The sequence below is a fragment of the Neofelis nebulosa genome, chromosome 8 (genome assembly GCF_028018385.1).
Source record: "Neofelis nebulosa isolate mNeoNeb1 chromosome 8, mNeoNeb1.pri, whole genome shotgun sequence".
NCBI classification, from domain to species: Eukaryota; Metazoa; Chordata; class Mammalia; order Carnivora; family Felidae; genus Neofelis; species Neofelis nebulosa.
This window is the reverse complement of record NC_080789.1, coordinates 101,022,535-101,037,075: the sequence shown is the minus strand read 5'-3', so window position 1 is coordinate 101,037,075 and position 14,541 is coordinate 101,022,535. Positions and strand designations below refer to the sequence as shown.

The 14,541-nt window shown below is 48.8% G+C and overlaps 1 protein-coding gene across 2 annotated transcripts; it reads right to left on the bottom strand.

Annotated features, from left to right (window-relative positions):
* Nucleotides 1–4,737: 4,737 nt before the first annotated feature.
* C1R (complement C1r) lies at nucleotides 4,738–14,325 on the bottom strand. Of its 2 annotated transcripts, none has more exons than XM_058743825.1 (11): nucleotides 14,176–14,325; nucleotides 13,216–13,444; nucleotides 11,467–11,659; nucleotides 10,996–11,142; nucleotides 10,701–10,897; nucleotides 10,265–10,412; nucleotides 10,036–10,157; nucleotides 8,237–8,315; nucleotides 7,726–7,881; nucleotides 6,090–6,164; nucleotides 4,738–5,627 (listed from the first exon to the last, which is right to left on the bottom strand). In XM_058743825.1, coding segments are annotated over exons 1-11 (2,127 nt in total). In that variant the 5' UTR covers nucleotides 14,178–14,325; the 3' UTR covers nucleotides 4,738–4,848. The 2 variants fall into 2 exon arrangements, with proteins under 2 accessions (XP_058599808.1, XP_058599807.1); XM_058743824.1 differs by lacking the exon at nucleotides 14,176–14,325 and adding an exon at nucleotides 13,539–13,696.
* Between the last annotated feature and the right edge of the window lie 216 nt (nucleotides 14,326–14,541).

Here is a 14,541-nt window from a genome sequence, read left to right as displayed (position 1 = left end):
TGGCTCTTTCCTCTTCCTGGAATACTTTTTCCCTAGATCTCTGAATAACTAACTTCCTTCATTCTTTGCCAAATGTCCACCTTCCCAATGAGGTTACCCCCGCCGTTTTTTTAAAAAAATTTTTTTTTTTTAACGTTTATTTATTTTTGAGACAGAGAGAGACAGAGCATGAACGGGGGAGGGTCAGAGAGAGGGAGACACAGAATCTGAAACAGGCTCCAGGCTCTGAGCTGTCAGCACAGAGCCCAACGCGGGGCTTGAACTCACGGACCGCGAGATCATGACCTGAGCCGAAGTCGGCGGCTTAACCGACTGAGCCACCCAGGCGCCCCACCCGCCGTTTTTTTTTTAAAAGAGGCTCCACGCTCAGCCATGGTGCCCCGCGTGAGGCTTGAACTCACAACCCTGAGATCAAGACCTGAGATGAGATCGAAAGTTGGACGCTTAAGTGACTGAGCCACCCAGGCACCCTGAAGGTTACCCCTTTAAAAGTTTTTTTTTTTTTTAATTAAAAAAATATTTTAATAGAGCATCATCTCTTTACTTTTTGACTAAAGCATTTACATGGCTTAAAATTGGAAAGATCATAGTACACAGTGAAAACTTTTCTTTTTACTCCTGTCCTCTCCGAGAGATCACCACTGTTTCTTGCATATCTTTCCGGCAATATTTTATAGGTGTAAAAGTGATATATACCCTCTCCTCTTTTTGTACAAATAGTATTTTATACACCCTGTCCTGCTTTTTACTTTTTCATTTATCTTGGAGATCGAATGCTACATTGTATTTCATTATTTGGATATTCCATGATATGCTTGGAACTTTGCTGCTAGACCTTTCAGAATCCAGGATTCTAATACTTTGCTGTCATAAACAGCACTGCAATGACTAACCTTGTCCATATGTCATGTATTTCACATGTGAGAATATCTGTGGGAAAAATTCCTAGAAGTAGAATCACTGGGTCAAAGGCATGTGCACTTGTGGTTTTGATAACATGTTGCCAAGTTGTTCTTTACAGGGTGTGGACCACATTCCAATAAGCAATGCATGAGTGACTGTTATCTCCACATCTTCACCAACATAGTATATTATCTCTAAAAAGCTTAAAGCTAAAAATATGGTGGGTTGGGGCACCTGGGTGGCTCAGTCAGTTACGCGTTCAGCTCTTGGTTTAGGCTCAGTTGATGATCTCACAGTTTGGGGGCTCGAGCCCCAAGTTGGGCTCTGTGTTGACAGTGCAGAGCCTGCTTGGAATTCTCTCTCCCTCCCTCTCGGCCCCTCCCCTGCTCGGTCTTGCTCTCTGTCCCTCTGTCTCTCTCTCAAAATAAACAAATAAATAAGTAAACATTTAAAAAATGGTGTCTTAATGCTTTTCCTTTTTATGAGTTAGCTTAAGCCCCACAGCTTAATCTTAATTTGTATTTCCTTTTCTGACGTCTGTTCATAGAACAGACTTTTTGCTTTTATCCTTATTTATGCATTTATTTTTTTAACTCTGCACACCTGAAGGACAAGCCGCACCTGACTTTGGGTGAGGGGAGTGGGAACCAGGAAGGTCAGAGCAGTCCCTGGACTCTGCTGGGACGACCTTTGATGATTACAGTAAGGACAAAGGACTCAGAATCTTACATTTGCCAGGAACCTTAGAAATGATACAGTTCAATGTTTTCATTTTTGTTTCAGGTTTTGTTCTCACTACCTCCGCCTCTTCCAGCCCACCCACTCCACTGCCATCTCCATTGGGATCCTGCAGGCACTTGGCTTCTGAAAAATACTCGGTGACTGCAATTAACGTGTGCTCCTCAAACACTGCATACCCCCCATGTATGCTTTTGTGTAGACCGTGTGAAAACATGTTTTCCTGTCATATCTGCCTCTACAAGTCTGCAATCCTGACATCTAAAGTGCTCTTTTTAAAAAATATTTTTTAAATGTTTATTTATTTTTGAGAGAGAGAGAGAGAGAGTGAGGGAGTGCAGGGGAGGGGCAGAGAGAGGGAGACGGAATCTGAGGTAGGTGCCAGGCTCTGAGCTGTCAGCATAGAGCTCAACATGGGGCTCGAACTCATGAACTGTGAGATCAGGACCTGAGCTGAAGTCAGATGCTTAACCCACCCAGGCACCCAGGCACTCCTCTAAAGGGCTCTTAAAACCTGAAAGTGTTTAAATAATTTGGCACCAAAAGTTATTTAGTGGCAAAACCTGACCTGATGGGTAGCTATTTAGAGTCTTTGCCTATCTCATACGCTGACAATATTCAAATGTTTTTCAGAAGAATGATTCCCTTTTCTTGTTGCAGATTGTTGCCCTAGACCCTGCTGGGGGCATGACGTAACAGTCTGCTACATTTCTGAAATCTGTAAAATCTGGAATATTGAAAGGCAGTTGGCCCTGAGGGTGTCAGATAAGGGATTGTGGACCTTCATTTGGACTTAAAAATTCTCACTACTCGGGAAAGTTTTAACTCTGCACTGCTTTTTAAAATTCAGGCCTGTGTGTGTCAGTTCATGTAAAGCTGTTCAAACAAGTCCAGAAGAGTCAGTTGTGCAATAACATCTTGATAACATTCTATTATGAATACTTACAATGCTTATTCTCAGTTTCAGGTTCTTCCCTGACCTTTAAGTGTGTCTTGGGATGCCTGGGTGTCTCAGTCAGTTGAGCGTCTGACTTTGGCTCAGGTCATGATCTCACCGTTTGTGAGTTCGAGTCCCACATTGGGCTCTGTGCTGACAGCTCAGATCCTGGAGCCTGCTTCCGATTCTGTGTCTCCCTTTCTCTCTGTCCCTCTACCGCCTGTGCTGTCTCTCTCTCTCAAAAATAAATAAACATTAAAAAAATGTGTCTTAAGTAATACAAGTTATCTAAAAATATTGTTTTTTAAAAAAATTTCTTTTTTATGTTTTTATTTTATTTTTGAGAGAGAGAGTGGGAGTGGGGGAGGGGCAGAGAGAGAGGGAGACACAGAATCTGAAACAGGCTCCAGCCTCTGAGCTGTTGACACAGAGCCTGACGCGGGGCTCGAACTCATGGACTGTGAGATCATGACCTGAGCTGAAGTCGGGCGCTTAACTGACTGAGCCATCCAGGCACCACTAAAAATATTGTTAATCTTTCAACTTGGAAACAAAAATGTCATATCACTTCTTTAAAAAAAATTTTTTTTAATGTTTATTTATTAAAATTTTTTTTTAAATGTTTACTTATTTTAGAGAGAGAGAGACTGACAGACAGGACGTGAGGGGAGGGGCAGAGAGAGTTGGAGACACAGAATCTGAAGCAGGCTCAAGGTTCTGAACTGTCAGCAGAGCCCAAGGTGGGGCTTGAACTCACGAACTGTGGGGTCATGACCTGAGCTAAAGTGGGACTGACACTTAACTGAGCCACCCAGGTGGCCCTCATTACCACTCCTCCCTTAAGAGATACTTAGAGGGGCGTCTGACGGGCTTGGTCAGTAGAGCATGTGATTCTTGATCTCAGAGTTGTGAGTTCGAGCCCTACATTGTGTGCAGAGATTATGTAAAAATAAAATCTTTAAAAAAACCAACGGGCACCTGGGTAGCTCACTTGGTTAAGCATCTGACTTTAGCTCAGGTCATGATCTCACGGTTTGTGGGTTCAAACCCCTGTTGGGCTCTGTGCTGACAGCTTGGAGCTTGGAATCTTCTTCAGATTCTGCCTCCCTTTCTCTCTGCTCCTCCCCCGCTCATGCTCTCTCTCTCTCTCTCTCAAAATAAATAAACATCAAAAATAAATAAATAAATAAACAAAAAAAGAAACACGTAGAAATCGTAAAGGCAGCTTTTATTTGCTTATTTTTTTAATTTATTTTTTAGAGAATGTTTCTTATTTGTTAATTTTTATTTTTTTACTTGAGAGAGAGAGAGGAAAGAAACACGTGAGGGAGGGAGAGGGGCAGAAGGAGGGAGGGTGAGAATCCCAAGCAGGTTCCATGCTCCGCTTCCACCGGGAGCCCGACTCAATGTGGAGCTCGAAGGAGGACTCAATCCCACAGTCCTGGAATCGTGACCTGAGCTGTAATCAGGAATCTGACACTAACCGACGGAGCCACCCGGGCCCCCTGGAAAGGGAGCTTTAAAAAAAAACTGTTATATTTGCAACTACATGTGTGGGGAAATCAGGATTTTCTTCTTATATAATCAAAACAAAATTAGAAATAAATTGTTATCTAGAACCCTAATTGTAAATGTGTGCATAAACATTTTTGATTCTGATTGTCTTCTTAAGTAAGTATTAACAATTTTTTTTCTTACTGTTTATTTATTTTTGGGAGACAGAGAGACAGAGTGTGAGCAGGGGAGGGGCAGAGAGAGAGGGAGACACAGAATCCGAAGCAGGCTCCAGGCTCCGAGCTGTCAGCACAGAGCCTGATGCGGGGCTCGAACCCTGGAAGTGCAGGATCATGACCTGTGCTAAAGTCCGATGCTTAACCGACTGGGCCACCGAGGTGCCCCTTAAGTATTTTAAATACGATCTTATTAAATATTTTTATATTGGTTAAATACTGCTTTTAACTCATTCTGCACACTGGCATTTCTCATAAAATTTTCTTTGGAAAGAGTTTCCATTGCCCAAGGGTATAATGATGGAAGAGGACAATGATAACTAGAGATTGTGGAATACATCTTCTGCAATCCTTGGAGGAAATAAAGGTGACTTTTGGGTTGTTTCAGGGATGGGATTATAGAAAAGAGCATTTATTTCACACAATGTCTTTCTGCATCAGTGATTTTAATATGGATTCTTAGTGGTTATCAGTAACTGGTCAGATCATTTTTTTTTTTAACGCACTGCTGTCTGGATTTTGACCTAGTGAATTGTGGGCTCAGCCCTCTCCCTCCCCCTCCCCCATCTCCTTCTTGATCCAGTCCACGTAGTTGAGTAATTTGGTGTAGAAGCCATAGCCCCTGCCACACCCGATGCCCCAGGATACGATGCCCGTGGCCACCCAGCGATCATTGTCCTCATCCTTCACTGCAAAGACCCCTCCGCTATCGCCCTGACAGGCATCCTGCTTTAGAGACGGGTCCCCGGCACAGAACATGTTTTGAGAAAACACATCGTTCCTATTTTTTTTCCGGAGCCAGCTCTCACACGCCTCTCGCCTACCTACGGGCAGACGGATAAACTTGAGGTCATAGGAAAGCCTCTCCTCCATTATCCCAAAGCCACTGACGTAGCCCATGAGGCCCCTGTCATAGAAGGTCTCGTTGTCAGGGAGGCAGATGGGGAGGAGGTTGGGCCCCAGGGTGACACTATTTTCCAGCTCCAAGAGGGCGATGTCCGCCTCAAAATTGTTAGACTCGTCCTGGCGGTAGTCTGGGTGAATGCTGACCCTGCGGACAGGGTGGTTTGCTAATTTTGTGATCTCTTCCACGTTTACGTGGCCCAGGAACACATCCCTGGTGGCGTTATTTTCCCCGTTGTAGTCCTTGGGGTAGAGGGTGTGGGCAGCTGTGAGGATCCAGCGGTCGCCCAGCAAGGCCCCCCCGCCCGGCCCATAGATGTTGGTGTATGCCTGCCAGGGGAAGTTGCCCAGCTTGGCTCTTTGCCCTCCAATGATGCGCTGCTTCTGTTCCACGGGATTGACGGGTTTCCCACACACTGGAGAGGAGAGACAGAGAAGGCAAGTTCAAGTCAGTCTGGCCCGTCCTCTTTCCTTCTGTGATCAGGCAGTTCCCCCCTGAGGCCTTTTTTTCTGGCTCCGCGGAGTTTCCTCTTTGTTCTCCCATTCCCACCCTCCCCCGGAGTCTTTGGCCTTTGCCTCCCCTCCTGGCTCTGGTTTATTTCTTCCTGGGGGTTTTCTTGCTCTTTTTAACTCCCCGATTCCCCATCTGCTCAGGGAAAAAGCGGGAATGTCAGGACCGAGTCCAGTTGTCTGGGTCCCTCTGTCCGTTTCTCCTGGGCCTTCTCCTTTCCTTTCCCCTTTACTCCTCCTGTCTATTTGTGACCTCAAGCTGGAGTGTCTCTCCATTCACTTTGTCTCCGTGCTCTGTGCAGGCTCTTCCTGAGGCCCTGCAGGGTTGCCAAAGGCACTGGGGATGGCCCCAAAGGGCTTCCACTCACCTGGCAAACACCGAGGAATCTTTTGTCCTTCCTTTTCATTCTTCCAAATGCCCTCGGCGGTGCAGGTATAGGCCCCTGTGGAAAGAGGGGGCGATGAGCAGGCTGGGAGACGGTGGGCAGGAGAAGCGGGTCGCAGAGGCCAGTAAGCACAGAGCGCGCTAGATGGGGAGAGGGGAGATCCGGCACCAACACGGACAAAGGGAAGGTTGAAATACATAAGGATGGAATATCACAAGTGTTGGGAGGAGGCTCCCTACATATATTTTTTTGGTGTTGACATTCGGTGAAAAAAATCAGAACATTAACTCTACGTTTGATGTGCTCCCTGTTTGTGAAGGTAGACATAAAAACCGGAAGGAACATTTGAACATCTTGTCAGTGACTGCACCTTGGAAGTGGCCTTGTAGATAATAATGGCGGCTACATTTTCTGATGGCTGACGGAGTACCGTACCTGTTGCTAAGCACTTTCTTGACATTATCTCCTTGAAGCACCACAGTGACACTTTCGGGGATGCATTGTCCTCATTTTTTTGGAGGAGGAAAATGAGCTGAAATAGTTTGCACAAGGTCACATAATTTCTAGGGTACAGAACCAAGATGCAAACTAAGGATTGTCTGACTTCAAAGCCCAGCTCCTTAATAATACTATATAATTTCAATATAAGATTGTTTCTTTTTTTGGATGTTTCTAACCTACAAAGCATGTCATTTATTTTATTTTATTTTATTTTATTTTACAAAAGTTTATTTATTTTGAGAGAGAGAGAGACAGAACGAGTGAGGGAGGAGCAGAGAGAGGGGGGGGGAGAGAGAATCCCTAGCAGGCTCCATGCTGATAGCGCGGAGCCCAATGCGGGACTGGAACTCACAAACTGTGGATCATGACCTGAGCCAAAATCAAGAGTTTGACGCTTAACTGACTGAGCCACCCAGGCGCTCCTAGGATGTGATTTATTTTATTTTATTTTATTTTATTTTATTTTATTTATTTTAATGGTTATTGAGAGAGAGAGAGTTTTGAGAGAGAGACAGAGACAGAGACAGAGTATGAGCAGGGGAGGGGCAGGGAGAGAGGGAGACCCTGAACCCAAGCAGGCTCCAAGCTCCGAGCTGTCATCCCAGAGCCTGACATGGGGCTTGAACTCACAAACTGGAAGATCATGACCTGAGCAGAAGTCGGATGTTTAACTGACTGAGCCACCCAGGCACTCCTGATTTATTTTAAAGAACAGTTTGGAAGATAAGTTTGAGAGTCATTTAGTAAATCTAAATGCAAAAAAGTTGCAACATAGTAGCCTGAGGGGGTGTTGGAGGTGGTGGGGATGGTGGTGGTGGAAATGATGGTGACGGAGGTCGGGATGATGACGCTGCTTGCGCGGGTGGGAATGATGATGCTTGTGGTGAGAAGGAGCGGACCGTTTATGAGATTTGAGATTTTCTTTGTATCGGCTCAGGTGCCTCCTTATTCAACCCTACTAGATGCCTCTTGGCATCGTACTTTAGGCCCCTGAAGCCAGTGTCCTGGGAAGGTACCGTAATATGCATCCATTCTCGAGGGGTTATGTTGGAAGAAATCTCGGAAGATGTCCCGAGAAGATGGAAAGGAGGAGGCTGCCATTTGCATGGGTCCCTACCTCGCTCGGTTTCACTGATGCCTCCTCTGGTCTGCATCTTGTAATATGGCTCCCGGCAGTAGTACTGGATACGGGCCTGGTAGGTGTTCACCCCCTTTGCGGTGGTGTAATTGAAGTCCCCGTTAGTCAGGCTTTGGGGCTTCCCACAGTCCTTGACTTGGAGAGAACACAGGGCCGTATGAGAGCTGAGAGCGTACTGGAACTTCAGCGGAGGGACCACGAGTTGTCTGCCCACAGAACAAGCTGAGAACCTCAGGGCAATACGGTCAGTGGGGGGAACTTATGACGGATGGGAACTGGTTGGAGTGAAATTCAGTTCTGGGTACAGCCCCCCATACAGCTGAGCGGAGGGTCGACTGGTTCCTGCTGTGGGCCATAGGCTTCAGAGGACAAGTGGGGGGGACAGTCCTTTGGGGAGAGGCTTAGCCCAAGCCCCCTCTTCCTTTCACATCCCAGGTCCCCATGACCAGGGGGTGGGAGTAGGGGCAGATACTCCTGAGTTGTGACTTACTCTTGCATCTGGGCATGGCACGGTGCCATGTGCCGTCGTCCTGACAGACAGCCGTGAAGGAGAGCAGCACCTGGTTTCCCTGTGTGAGAAGAGGGACAGAGGTAGCTGTGTCATTAGTACAAGAAGGCACTGCGGTTCCCTTCCCACCTTTCCCACCCCAGAGCAGCAGCCAGTGCAAGAACATCTCAAACTCGCAGACCTCAGAACCTCTGTGGGTGCGGCTCCTTTGTCCTTCTCAGACCAGGGCTACAGAGGGGAGCCCCGAGTCACAAGCAGCAAGTCAGAGCAAGGACTCATTGTCAGGCCCAATAATCCTCTCTCTAGACTCTTGCCTTTTTCCACAGAGGCCCATTTGGACTCCACAGGTTTAGATTAAAAAAACAGCAAGACTGGCTGGGTGTTTTCTGCGTTGGAACAAAACACCGTGCCCTGAAGTAGAACCATGTTTCTCCTCCTTTGGAGTACCCACCGGTCTCGGCCTGCATCACTTCCTTTCTCCCAGACTGCAGTTTTCTGAAGGGCAAGGGCCCAGCCACTTTCCAGGGTGCTTGAGATACTGATGCGTGCCAGGTGCTATAGTAGTTGAGTAGATAGCAGGCACAAAGCAAGAAAATGGCACCCTCTGAGATGAAAATTAACCGGACCCTATGAATGAGTTTTATTAAGGCCAACAACCATCCCAGAGAGTTAGCCCTGGAAAAGATTGCAAGAGAGTGCGTACAAGAATAAGGATGTTTGAGTGAAATGCAAATAACGGGAGACAGGCTGTGTGGCTTGCTTTAAATTCTATGATGTGAGTCACACATGCCAAGGTAAGGGTGGTGGCAGCAGAAGACAGGGAGGGTTGTAACGTGAGCAAAGAGTACGGGAGTCTCCAGTCTTCTGGGCCTGGGACAGCCAGTCCTCATGATGTAGCTGGAGACATCCAGGGGTAAAGAGCAACTCGTCTGGCTAGCTCAGCTTGATGCAACATTCATAGGTAGGCTGCATGAAGGCTCTCGTGAATATGCGCGTTTCTTTTTACTGACCTCCTGCATCTAGAACACTGCCTGACCCTCAGTAAACACATAAAATGTTTGCTGAATGAATTAACTACTATTTGAGGGCATACCAAAGATCTTCTCTCTGATTCTGATGAGGTCTTCCAAGTGGATCTATTGAACAAAGACGGGATGTCCAGTCCCGTGCCCCTGCCCAGGGGTCACTCTAACTTTCATGTCTTTCAAAACCGCATTTTACTTTACCGGATTTTGTGAGATTAACCAATAAAACCACGTTCTTTACTGCACCCGCAAAGCTGAGAACAGGGTGGTGGGCCCAGGCTGAGAACCTCATCGTACATAAAAAAGCCCTGGGGCAAGAGGCGGGAGATTTGGTTCCAGTCCCTCCTGTACAAAATCTGTGATGCTGAGCGAGTCACTCCTTGTACTCCACCCTGCCTTTTCAGGTCCTAATTCTACCGTTACTGCGCAAGGTTAGTAGTTCATAAACTTGGCTGCACGTTAGCTTCGAGTGATCCTGGTGCCCTAGGTGCCAGGCTGAAGAATCAATCTCCAGGTCAATGGAATCAATCTCTTACAGGGGACCCAGACATCAGTATTCATAAAATTCCAAGTGTTCCCAGCGTATAGTCAGGTTTGAGAACTGGTAGACCAGGTGATCCTTCCAGCTCAAGCATCTGTGAGTCCAATCGGGACTGAGCCTAAATCTGATGGGGGGGAGGGCGGGGGCTGAGCTACCCGTGTGAATTGCCCCTGGAAGGCTGGGCCAGCTGTTTTCCCTCAGCCTCGGGCTCTTACCTCCACAAGCTGGTAGCCCTGTTTGCAGGTGACAATGAAATAGTCACGGAACTGGTATTGAGGCTGCAGGTCCTGGATGATGGTGAACTTGTCTAGGGTCTTGGGCTGGGGGCACTTGATGACTGTTGGGGAGACCAGAGGACATATTCATGTCAGAGCCACTGTCTCTTCTACCCATCTGATTCTGCCCCAGTGCTGCCTAATGGGAGAGGCCCCTGGGAAATCTTACTTTCAGTCGTATAATGCAGCTTCCAGCCTCGGCTGTCCCCCGAGTCATCCGTGAAGAACAGCAGATCCACGGCATTGCTGCTGCTGTCAAAGTCAGCGGGTCTTTGCTTCCCACAGAACTCGCCGATATTCCTCCCACTGGCATAGATCTGGTGGGGAAGAGGTGAGGGCCATCTCTCTAATTCAGACATTTCCCCACTGAGCCAGGAGGGCGGCTGCGGTGGGAAGTCTGCTTTTTGTGTATGCTTTCAGCTGGAGGGGGAAAGGGATCCCTAGGATCCACACCCAGTTGTGTGGGAACTTGCCTAGCCCATGTGTGACGTTGGTCATTCCTGTCCCGATTGGCCAGAGGATCTAGCGGGAAGCAGGGGTGAGGGGTGCCGGGTGAAGAGGGGAAGGAGAGGAAGGGGGTCTCTCAGGGAGTAGGACGGCTGTACCTGTAGCTGGTCATAGGGGCAGTGCACTTGCTGGTGGTCATCGATCTCGAAAGGTTCCAGGAACTTGAGGTGGAGGGTGAGGCCGCGCTCTACCCGGATGCTATAGTTGCAGCGCAGGTCAGGGGGGTAGGGCTTGGGGTACTCCAGGCTGGAGACGTAGCCGGATGGCTCCGTGTACAGCTCACTGCTGCACTCGGCTGTCGGAGCAGAGCCGGGCGGGGGTCACCAGAGACTCTGGCTGGCCAGTAAGCCCTTGCTCCATCCCTGCCTCCCTCCCACAGCGCCCCAACCTCACCCTGGCAGGAATGCCCATCCTTCTGAAGCTCATAGCCTGGACGGCAGGAACAGAAGTAGCCACCAGGATAGTTATGACACAGGTGCTGGCACTGGGGCTGGAGATTCTTCTCAACCGAGTTGCGCTGGGCGGCACATTCATCGAGGTCTGGAAGAGATTCCAGAAGGAGAGGTTAAATTCCTGCTGGGGATTTCTGTAATGGCTTTGCTCTCAGAGAGATCACTCACCAGAGGCCGAAAGACAAAGTCATCTCTTGGCCACCTGGACTTCCAGGCCTGTCTAATAATGTCTTCTGGAAATCCCCCAATGGTGACAGAACCCAGGTTGGCAGGCCCCTTTTGGACAAAGCTCTCTTGAGGGGAAAAGGAAGGAAGGACAGGCTTCCTACTCCTTTGGATTCAAGATTCCCCTTTTCTGGTCCCTAGTCCATATGACTAAGGCCAGGAAAAAAGGCACCCAGGGACCACTCACCCACGGCTTGGTAGTAGGCCAGGAAGCCCTTGTAGAACATAATGGTGCCATTCTCCTCATTGGAGAAGTCCGTGTGGAAGGTCAGCAGCATCTTGTTCCCTTCAGACATAAATTCCTTTGCTTCTGGGGGGTTGCCCAGTGGAGAACCTAGTTGCCCACAGAACCTCCCCAGAGTTTTCTTGTCAGCAGAGATCTGGTGGAGGAAGGAGAAGGGGCGGGAAGAGGAGCTGTTGAGGAGACATGTCCCATGAGGAAGGTCAGTGAAGGTCCTCCTCTTGTCCCAAAGAGAGAGTGTCCCAAAGAGTTCCACTCTACTGGTGGAACAGCCTCTGCCTGGTTTCTGCCTGCCGGGCTCTGGCTGTTGTGAACTTCTCCCCACCCTGGCGGGACTTCCATGGTGCATCTGAGTCTCCCAGTGGGTAACTCCTTGCATATCACCCTGTGCCTGGTACATCATCTCTTCCTTGTTCTACGTCCCCCAGCACGTTTCAGGCCTTTCTTCATTTCCACCACCTCCCGTGCTCGTCTTCCACTGGAATCCTGGTTGTCTCTACCCAAGTCTTCAGCATTCCTTCATTCCGAGAGCCCGACAGGTCTGCTTTATTTTCTGTCTAGTTATTCCACCTCACCTTATGCAAACCATTCATATCCCTCATGCTTCCTGATAGACTCAGCTGAGAGTGAGCCTCTCCAGCCTTCATATCGGCAAGCATCGCCTGGATTCCCTTATCTTTCCTTTTGTAAAAAAAATTTTTTTTAAGTTTATTTATTTATTTTGAGAGAGAGAGAGAGAAATTGAGAGTGTACACAAGTGGGGGAGGGGCAGAGAGTGGGAGAGAGAATTCCAAGTAGGCTCCATGCTGTCAATGCAGAGCCCGACTCGGGGCTTGACCTCACGAACCCATGAGATCATGACCTGAGCTGAAACTGAGTCAGATGCTTAACCGACTGAGCCACCCAGGCGCCCCCCCCCCACCTTATCTCTTTCTTCACAGGTTCCTTAACCCCTCAAAAGTGGAAGACATCCTGCCCCCACCCCATCCCTCTCTATCCCTACCCTGGAGACCCTTCCCCCCAACCCTGCAAACTTCTCAAGTCCTCTGGGTTAGGAAGATGTATCATTTTCCGATCATTCTCTCATAGCCTCCAGATGGTATACCCTCCTGGGAATGGTATTTATCGGATGTGTGTAGGCTCTACTTGGATCCTGAACCTTGAATCTCATTTTTATTGGATATAGAAAGTTGAGACTTGGAAGGCCTTCTTGGTTGTTTCAAAGGTGAGGAGACTGAGCCCATTGACTTTGCTGAGGGCTATGTTTCAGCTACTACTGCATACTTTTCTCTTCCCCATGTTCCTGTTTAGGCAGGCAGCCATGGTGATATTCTACATGGAAACAGGGAAACTGAGGCACAGCTGTTTTCCAAAGACTCCCAGGAAGTCAGCAGATGTGGAAGGTTTTTCTGACTCTTATGGACAGTACATTTCCTGGAAGTGGGACCTGTACATTCCTTCCTCCATGTTTCTCCCTTCAGTGCTCACTGAGGGCCTCTAAATCCAGTGGACCCCCCACCCCCCCGCAACATCCAGGGTGTCACCTGACTCTCAGAGCTCCACTTGGCCATCAGCTCTTGAAGGGCTAGGGCTCTGTCCATGTGTGAGGAATACTATCCAGGGTGGTTAGAACACAAGTCCTCAGTTTCCAGAGACACCCAGCTCTCCCTCTGCCCTCCCAACCCGATCCCATACCTTGACATAGTCATAGAAACAGCCTTCAGAAGGCTCCAGGTCAAACTGCCAGAAGACGAGCTTCACCCTGAATCCGGTGGGCACCGTGATCACAGTGGTTTTCTCAAAGTTGTTGGGGTAAGGCTTGGGGTACAGAGGAGAAGTCACCTCCCCAAAGAGCTTCTGAGAAATGGGGATGGAGCCTTCCACCCTACAGAACAGGATCATCACCAGGAGGTATAAGAGCCACCTGCCGAAAAGAAAGTAGGTGTCTGTAGGGCTGGAGGGGTGCAGGACCCTTGCCATTTTGGCAGTGACTGGGGTGGGGGCTGGGATGGTCATACCGCTCGGCATTTTCCACTCTGGCCATTCTAGACCTCATAGAGATGTTCTCGGTGGGGGTGGGTGAAGAGGGGAGGCTGGTCTCTGCAGCCGCTGCATTGGGTATTCCTCCCCCAAGGCAATGTGCAGTCCAAAGGTTCATCATACTCCCTGTCCTCTCTCCCCATCCTCCTCCCCTGCCCTCTCGCAACACTCCCCTCCCCTTCCCGGAATAGGGCTGGCTTGGGACCAGTTAACTGAGGGTGAGGGTTTCCAGTCATGGCTCTCTGATATGGCTCCCAAGGGCCAGCAAAGGCCTCTGGGAGAAACGGCCTATAGAATATGGAGTCACACACAGAACGCACCCCTCCTGGGCAGAGTGGGTCTCCCCATCTTGCTGCTCCCGGGCTATGAGCTGGGAGGAAGAAGAGAGCGTGGCCATCACCTCACGTGTGTAAGGTCTCCTTTTGTCCTCATGAGGAGGGATGGAAGGTATGTGTTTGCGTGTGCCCGCGTGTGCATACTGGCATAAGGTAAGATATACGGGGAAGGGAAGGGTGTTCTTGTCTCCCTGAATAAATTTGGGAGCAGAGTTGCCCAGGATTCTCCCTTCTGGCTTCTCCCTCCCTCCCTCCCTGGGTCCCCATCAGCCTTACTCACATTTCTCCAGGCCTGTTTTTGGATCCTAGACTCTCCTGACAGCGTCTTCATCCACTCTGCGTTGAGGGAGACAGCGGTCATGCAGAGGAGGGAAGGGGGAGGGAATGAGCGTGGAGGGGAAGGGGGGTGGGAACCATTCCCGGAGGAATGTTGTAGGGAATGAACTATTTGCATAAACAAAATGAAAAAAAAAGTCTGTTTCCAGTTGAGTAGAGTTTTGGTTTTGAAATCCCTGATGGTGGCGCCACCTGCTGGCCGATCTGGGGAAGGGCTAGGGAGACGGGCCTGGGTTTCTCCAGTGGAGACAGCCTTTGGTTTGGAAAACCCAGACCTCTTGGTTTCTAAATCTGATCTGAATTTTCATTT

Bases quoted from the DNA above. Each gene is read 5' to 3' on its own strand.
- C1R (XM_058743824.1), bottom strand. From the start codon at position 13,681: ATGATGAACCTTTGGACTGCACATTGCCTTGGGGGAGGAATACCCAAT. The intron at 10,898-10,995 runs GTGAGGTTGGGG...CTGCTCCGACAG, and splicing joins GGATGGGCATTCCTGCCAGG to CCGAGTGCAGCAGTGAGCTG. The intron at 10,158-10,264 runs GTAAGATTTCCC...TCTCCCCAACAG, and splicing joins GCTGCATTATACGACTGAAA to TCATCAAGTGCCCCCAGCCC.